General features: G+C 39.4%; 1 protein-coding gene across 1 annotated transcript in view; it reads left to right on the top strand.

The window, feature by feature from the left end:
• LOC125886024 (complement C3-like) overlaps positions 1-8335 on the top strand; it is a 92973-nt gene extending 84638 nt beyond the window's left edge. The window contains 4 exon segments of the mRNA XM_049571925.1: positions 7005-7088; positions 7690-7788; positions 7791-7833; positions 8063-8335. Of these exon segments, the coding sequence (XP_049427882.1) occupies positions 7005-7088; positions 7690-7788; positions 7791-7833; positions 8063-8204 (368 nt within the window). The 3' untranslated portion in view covers positions 8205-8335.
• Positions 8336-8883: the final 548 nt, after the last annotated feature.

The raw sequence follows: 8883 nt of genomic DNA on the forward strand, positions 1-8883 counted from the left end.
TTTAAAGTGCAAACAATACACCCACGCACAAACTGATAAAGTTAACTCAAACTTATTTTTGACGTATGAAACTGCTTGAACAAATACAAAACAGCATGTCTCATCCACTGATCTCACCTTCACATGTAGCTAAAACTGGAGTCATCGAGACCTGCTCCGTCCTATGAGCCTCGCAGGATGTTTGGTCTGAAGGTCACTGGAGACCCAGGGTCCACAGTGGGACTGGTGGCAGTTGACAAAGGAGTCTATGTGCTGAACAACAAGCATCGTCTCACTCAGAAAAAGGTCATTTCTTTATTTCATATTGATCTATAAAGTTTTTGAAAGTTGCTTAATATAAAAACGTATTTAAACAAATGACACGTGAACTTTCGTGGTAGATTTTGGCTTCAAATTATGTCCAGTATAACTTTGCCCTGCAGCAAAGACATTGTCTGAGTAAGCGTGTCTCATGCCATATGTCTTGTTTGTTTGTATCTTTGTGTGTGAATCCAGCACGGCTTCTCTCCTACCTTGAACGTAGCTTCTTTAGGCTTTAATACTGTACCAATGAAATAAAATTTAAAAAAAACTTCATATTAAAGGGTCTTTTCAACTAAATTTAATTGTGGGTCCTATTTTAATGATCAGTAGTGTATGGTGTAAGTGCATTTAGGGTGTGACAAACTGAGGTTTTGCAAGTTAAATGACACATAATCTAGGTACAAAGTAAAGCACAAGGAGTTGTATTTAGTTCCTCAATTAAGCATAGGTGTGTTTTAAATATGTATTCAACCAATCAGAGTGTCATCTCCCACTCCCTTTAAAAGCCAGGTACACCTGCAGCTTGTACAACACTATTTACATGGCAGATTTGGCAAACTGGAGAAGCTGCTGAAAGTAATGCAGTAAGAGCTGTAATGTGACTGCAGCAAATATCACGCGACATTTAAGCAGCAAAACTAAAAGCTGTCGGTATAAACTTGATGGAGGAAACAGCAGTAAATGTGTAGCGTCTGAAATAATTACTGAAGCTACACTGCTCCTTGTTGGTAAATGCACACAGTGTCTCTCTTAATGGGGATGCACTCATCTGACAAAAAATAAAGCAGTAATTTGGATAGGTCCACTGAGAATTCAGAACAGGGACCATTTATTCAGTAAAAAATAAACAGCTAAATGTCTAGTAAATGCAAATACTGTGTATTTCTCCAACAGAACAAACAGAGGCGGCTCTTTAAATAGCAGGAAAATACAGCGCCGTTCTGTTGTTAGACCTGGTTTTTGTTGGTCAGTGGTGTAATAGCTTTCTGCTGCCTCAAATTAGCAATACGCCAACAATGCAACTGAACACTCCTCATTTTAAGACCTACTGGCTCGTGAGCGCACAGATGAAAATACAATGTAAGTACATTTGCTATTTACACAATGTGGGCGCTGGCTGTGCTCCACTTTCTGCCAGGTGTAAAATTTGGCCCTAAATTTCTTACTCCCCTTTTTGGTATCAACACTTGCAGATAGTTTTGGAGACACTGTTTCTCAAATCCATTCTCTTAAATTTTTGGCACATAAAACAAAAACTGGGGTAAGTGAGATGATGTTTGTAGTGTAAAAAGTTAACTCCCAATCAAGAAGAATGATTATACTGCATAAGCTGATTATGAAAACAAAGCCATATGACCATCATATAACCATAGATTATGCATAAGTTCTTATGAAACAGAGTGAGATGCATCTATATGTGTTAAAATACTGTCATACATGTCAAAGTATTCACAATATGAGTCCACATTGTATCCATACACTCAAGAACACACACAGTCAAATGTAACCTATCATGTTCTGTATAACGATAACACACACACACACACACTCAAATGTTTGTATTACCTGATGCACAGTAAAGGATTATACTGCATGAGAGCACATTAGAGCACAAGGGGCTGTATAAAGAAAGTCCCTAAAATTCACGTTTTTTAAAAATAAAGTGAAAGTGAATCCGGAGCTAAGGGTGGAAAACTTGGGGAATTCCAGGCTCAAAACGAAAGTATTACACCAGTATTACGGGCCTGCTCATGATTGGACAAAAAGAAAAAGGTTTCCACCAATAGAATTGTATTTAAGTGGGATGGATTAGCACAAAGGGGTGGAGACTCTACCCAGTCTCCACCAGCATAAAAGCAGATGTGCTGAGAAGCGGTTTTCAGTCCAGCTCCGGGGATAGACTTTTGATGAGAAATTATCTTGGACCACTCATATTGATAACACAGTTCTCAAAATGAGCAGTCATTTCAGTAATTAAAAGATGTTCCTGGTATTTGAATAATCACACTAGGAAACTTGTAACTCAGGCACTGGTACTCACTCATCTTGACTACTGCTCTGTTATATGGTCTTGTGCTTCAAATAAAGACATGCACAAGCTTCAACTCGTGCAAAACAGAGCCGCACGCCTGGTCTTAGGTTGCCCCTTCAGAACCAGTGTCAAAAGCATGCACTCCAAGCTCCAGTGGTTGACTGTGGATAATAGGCTGGCTTGCAATCTTCTCTCTTTTTTTCACAAAGTCCATACCTTAAATAAGCCCACGTTTCTTTTCTAGAATTTGTCACATTCACAATGTTCACAATCATCATACAAGACAGGTTGCAAAGGGCTTAATTGCTGTACCTCTTGCAAAATCATGCTCAATGCAAAAAACGGTCTTATATAGGGCTATATCTTTCTGGAACAAGCTTCCTGATAATGTTAGAAGCATAGATTCAGTAATTGTTTTTAAAAAATGTCTTAAAAAGCAATGCCTTGACAGGCAGAAGGCATAGATTATTATTATTTTAAGTCTGTTTGATTTTTGGTTCAGGTTACCTTAAAGTTTAACATGTCCTATTACTGACTTGTCAGTGTTATTTGTCACTGTTGTTACTGTTGCTATTGGTATGTTATTGTTGTATTGAATATGTTTTGTTTTGATTTTTTTATTATTATGATTTTTTTTTTATCTTGTTTATAATTATTGTTCTTCTATAATTAGTATTCTATAATTATTCTCTTGAATGATTGTTTATTCTTTATAATTATTCTTTATACAGTACAGGCCAAAAGTTTAGACACACCTTCTCATTCAATGCGTTTTCTTTATTTTCATGACTATTTACATTGTAGATTCTCACTGAAGGCATCAAAACTATGAATGAACACATGTGGAGTTATGTACTTAACAAAAAAGGTGAAATAACTGAAAACATGTTTTATATTCTAGTTTCTTCAAAATAGCCACCCTTTGCTCTGATTACTGCTTTGCACACTCTTGGCATTCTCTCCATGAGCTTCAAGAGGTAGTCACCTGAAATGGTTTTCCAACAGTCTTGAAGGAGTTCCCAGAGGTGTTTAGCACTTGTTGGCCCCTTTGCCTTCACTCTGCGGTCCAGCTCACCCCAAACCATCTCGATTGGGTTCAGGTCCGGTGACTGTGGAGGCCAGGTCATCTGCCGCAGCACTCCATCACTCTCCTTCTTGGTCAAATAGCCCTTACACAGCCTGGAGGTGTGTTTGGGGTCATTGTCCTGTTGAAAAATAAATGATCGTTCAACTAAACGCAAACCGGATGGGATGGCATGTCGCTGCAGGATGCTGTGGTAGCCATGCTGGTTCAGTGTGCCTTCAATTTTGAATAAATCCCCAACAGTGTCACCAGCAAAACACCCCCACACCATCACACCTCCTCCTCCATGCTTCACAGTGGGAACCAGGCATGTGGAATCCATCCGCTCACCTTTCTGCGCCTCACAAAGACACGCGGTTGGAACCAAAGATCTCAAATTTGGACTCATCAGACCAAAGCACAGATTTCCACTGGTCTAATGTCCATTCCTTGTGTTTCTTGGCCCAAACAAATCTCTTCTGCTTGTTGCCTCTCCTTAGCAGTGGTTTCCTAGCAGCTATTTGACCATGAAGGCCTGATTCGCGCAGTCTCCTCTTAACAGTTGCTCTAGAGATGGGTCTGCTGCTAGAACTCTGTGTGGCATTCATCTGCTCTCTGATCTGAGCTGCTGTTAACTTGCGATTTCTGAGGCTGGTGACTCAGATGAACTTATCCTCAGAAGCAGAGGTGACTCTTGGTCTTCCTTTCCTGGGTCGGTCCTCATGTGTGCCAGTTTCGTTGTAGCGCTTGATGGTTTTTGCGACTCCACTTGGGGACACATTTAAAGTTTTTGCAATTTTCCGGACTGACTGACTTTCATTTCTTAAAGTAATGATGGCCACTCGTTTTTCTTTAGTTAGCTGATTGGTTCTTGCCATAATATGAATTTTAACAGTTGTCCAATAGGGCTGTCGGCTGTGTATTAACCTGACTTCTGCACAACACAACTGATGGTCCCAACCCCATTGATAAAGCAAGAAATTCCACTAATTAACCCTGATAAGGCACACCTGTGAAGTGGAAACCATTTCAGGTGACTACCTCTTGAAGCTCATGGAGAGAATGCCAAGAGTGTGCAAAGCAGTAATCAGAGCAAAGGGTGGCTATTTTGAAGAAACTAGAATATAAAACATGTTTTCAGTTATTTCACCTTTTTTTGTTAAGTACATAACTCCACATGTGTTCATTCATAGTTTTGATGCCTTCAGTGAGAATCTAAAATGTAAATAGTCATGAAAATAAAGAAAACGCATTGAATGAGAAGGTGTGTCCAAACTTTTGGCCTGTACTGTATATAGTTGGTGAGAATTTTGTCATTATGGGTACTATGCAGCTTTTCATATTATTTGTAATTTAGTTTTATTTTATGTATATTTGATTATTTTATGTCCTTTTTTAATGGACCCCAGGAAGAGTAGCTGCTTCCAGGTGTAGCAGCTAATGGGGATCTCAATAAAATCAAATCAAATCAAATCAGTCTGTCACTGACTAATGGCGAGAATTCAGACCAAAATCTCTCCTGTGTTTTAGTTGTACCTCCAACTTTAAACCTCTCCAATCCCTTACACATTTCCCTACCTCTCTTTCTGTTTCATCAATTGTTTTGTTTTTTAATCCCTCTTATCTTGAAAGGAATCTGTGTCAGCCAGCCGTTAGAAGTAATTGTCCGCAAGGAATTCTTCATCGATCTCAGGCTGCCGTACTCTGCCGTCCGTGGAGAGCAACTAGAAGTAAAGGCAATCCTCCACAACTACAGCCCATATCCTATCACTGTAAGAGCGGTATTATTATTGAGATAATGATATTTTTCTCAGGAGTTTGCAAATAAAACAACAAAAACAACAATGAACACTGGACTAACATGATTCAAATAATGGCATGAAATCTTCGATAAGTGTTATAGCTTCACGTGGTGGTCAGTCCAACACTTGCAGCAACCTCATTGCAATATTTTCAGCTTTACATTTCTTTAAAGTCCAGATGCATCATTGTTAGATGCAAAGGCATCAATTTTAAGGGGAACACAGGGGTCACGCGCCCCCTTAATATTTATAACATGTACATTTGACTCCAGTGATAAAAACATCAGAGAAATGCAAAGAAGCAGCAGAAGACATTCCCACCTTAAATTGATGAAGGAAATATACAAAGTAGTGCATAAAAATTCACTAGAATGCAAGAAATTAAGTTTCTTATGCTGGATATTTTCTGAGGGAGGACCCCCAACCTTCCCAGTTCCATATATGTCCGCCCCAATGTTGCTTATTGGTTAGGCAACCCACAATGAAACTGATGATTATGATCCTAACGATGGTGGGGGAGGAGTTAATCTTTGATCAATGGCACATATACCTCAGTCTTTGTCTCCATCTTTGTCTCGTTTTCAAGGTGTGTGTGGATCTGATTGAGAAGGAGCATGTGTGCAGTTCAGCTTCTAAACGTGGAAAGTATCGTCAGGAAGTGTGTGAAAATTCTACCAGTCAGAGAGGAAAGCTGGACAGCTACTGCGGCTCTGTAGAAATGATGAATGCACATGTGCAGAAGGTAAACGGGATGACGTCAATCATACCTAATCTATCTACTGTAAACATACATTTGCCCCAAACACCTAAAGACAACACTAACATTGTGCTTAACAGAGGTAAAGCACTGATCAGATGTTCGGGGCTTATCATCTGCACTGTCTGTAAACTGCAGCAATTTATACCCCTCAGTGAAGTGGGAGAAACAAGAAGAGTCCACAACCACACTAGGGTAAATGCTAAGTCGTGCTAAGTCGAGTATTTCGCCGAGTCCTGCCCTACTATGCTGTGACTACATTCTGTGATTGGCATGTCAAAGTCAGGGGCCAATAGGGTTAGGACAAAGAGGTCATGGTACAGGTTAGTACTAGCCAATCACAGCACATTAGAGCAGGACTAGCAAAACATCTACATTAGGTGGGTACATCCTAGCATCTACCCTATGCTGGTGGCTCTGAGTGGCTGTACCATAGGCACAGCAGCACTTTGAGCTAAATGCTATTGTCAGCATGCTAACCTGCTCAAAATGACAATGCTAACATCCTTAGCCTTGGCAAATATAACGATTATCCTTGGCACCATCTTAGTTTAGCACTTTAATGAAAATGTCATGAAAACATGAGTGTCTGTACCTTATGGCTAGGTAGCATAAATAGTTGTAATAGTTATTAGCACCAGAGCGTACAGTCAGAGGCGACAAGCACCTGAAGGATCCTGTATAATCAGAGCAGCAGTGGAGCTAACGAATAGCTCACTAACATACACTAATTGTGACTTAGCTACAGCTGCACTCAACTCATTAACACTCATCCACGTGTGTCTATTTAATCAGGTCATCAGTTGTGTTATTTACTGTGTGCATATTGTGCATTTCCAGAAAACTGCAGTATGCAGAAGAAAGACGATATCAACAATGATCAGCGAACAGCTAACGTCTGCAAGAGCACACAAATCAGCAAAATAGATTTTGGTAAGACCGTAAATGAACTTCATTTTTATCCCAAACAAATTTATGTGTGTGTTTTTGATGGAAATTGGTAGAATCAGCAAGTGAGCTAACAACCTGCAACTTGTCTGTCCTCAGTGTACAAAGTGAGACTGGAAGAGTTTGCAGATGGTTTGTCCACTGACATTTACACAGTGCGGGTACTGGAAGTCATCAAGGAAGGTGGGTATTTATGCAGAACTGCCTAAAGTGTACAGTCCTCTGATGTTTCTAAGATGCCTTACAGGTGAAGGTGGCACAACGATTGGTTTGCCTCTTTCTAAAATTGAATTGTACCTCTTATGTTTAGTATGCAAAGTATGAAGCTACCGCAAGCAGCAAGCTAACTTAGGTTGCACTGCCAGGCAATCAGCAGGCACTCAAGAACTTATTGGTCCTGGCCAGGAAATTGTCCAGGACACCCGTTCAAAAAGGCTAACTGTTGGTTTTATACTTAGTTTTTTCTGTACAGGTTAAAGAAACTACGTTAAAGGTGCTTTGTTAACTTTGGACTGAGCCAGACAAACTGTTTCCACTCTTTATGCTAAGCTACGTTAGCCGGCTGTTGGCTGCATATTTACTAGCCGCTACACTCATGAGAATGGTACCAATACTGGTATCAGTCTAACTCTTGGCAAATTTAAATGTATTTCCCAAAATGTCCAACTATTCCTTTAAGCATGATTTCACCAGGAATATGTGAGAATACAACACTTGTGTTGTAATACACCTGCTATGCATTCAATCCCTATCTTTTATCTCTTCTCCTATATTTGAATTACAGGAAGTTTGGACGTGGGTCCTCTGAATAAACTGCGCACATTCCTCAGTTATCCGCACTGCAGAGAGTCTTTGGATTTGGCGACAGGCAAAACCTACCTTATCATGGCACTTCCAAAGATATTCACAGAGATGAACAAGAGCAAACGTAAGTTTGTTCCTTGTGTGAATGTGTGAGTGTGCATTTTACCATTTCCCTGTTTTATTGTTTTCCAAAACTAAATCAAGTCTTTCTTTGACTCTAGTTTATGTGTTACTGTAGCTACTGATGGAGTAGTTAAATGCACAGAGGGAGGCAGGAGGCTTTTTCATGTCATGTCACAGAGTGAAAGCTGGTCACATGGAAACCCAATGTGTTTTTACTTTGCTCTCCTCAGGTATCAGTATGTACTCGGAGAGAGAACCTGGATTGAGTACTGGCCCACAGAAGCAGAGTGTCAATCTGACGAACACAGACCGACCTGTTTGGGCATGGAGGAGATGGTCCAGCAGTACCAACTCTTCGGATGTCAGCAGTAGTGAAGCACAAGGAAACAAAACGCGTTCTTTTCAAATTGTGTTTGTGTTGCATTTTTCTTATTATGTAAAACTTTCATTGCTATGGAGGTCTTACAATTTCCACTGTACTGATTAAAATATAATGGTCCCAATCTCATTGTCTGTGTTTTCTATACAAATGAACTTTTGATTAATCTAGAAACTTAGACAAATAATGATCACTGTTATGTTGATTACTGTATGATTAGCTTGATAAGTTCAGCTGGAAGTAGGGGTTTCATAAAGTCTGATATTGTTGAGCTCAGTGGAGTGATACATAGAAAGTTCAACACTAAAATTTCAGATTGTTTGTTATTCAGACTATATAACAGCTCATATAGCTCAATCAATGACGACTGCAGCATTAAGAAAGCTGGTATTTTCAGCTTTGTTAAACCACTGGCAAAAAGTAAATGTAAACTATGTAACTGAAATGTTGTTCTACTGGCTTAATTTATTTAGCAATAAAATCACATTCAAAAAGTATATACTGAATCTTGTATAAGGAACATGATACAGTACATGCAATAGCCTGTCACAAATTGAAGTGAACAATTTACCCATTTAAGTCTGTTCAACAGTATAATGATTAATGAACAGATATATTCCTACTGATGCATAAGATATATTTAACAGAAAGTAACATTATATCCACATCCAC

This window comes from Epinephelus fuscoguttatus, linkage group LG3, assembly GCF_011397635.1.
Source record: "Epinephelus fuscoguttatus linkage group LG3, E.fuscoguttatus.final_Chr_v1".
NCBI classification, from domain to species: domain Eukaryota; kingdom Metazoa; phylum Chordata; class Actinopteri; order Perciformes; family Serranidae; genus Epinephelus; species Epinephelus fuscoguttatus.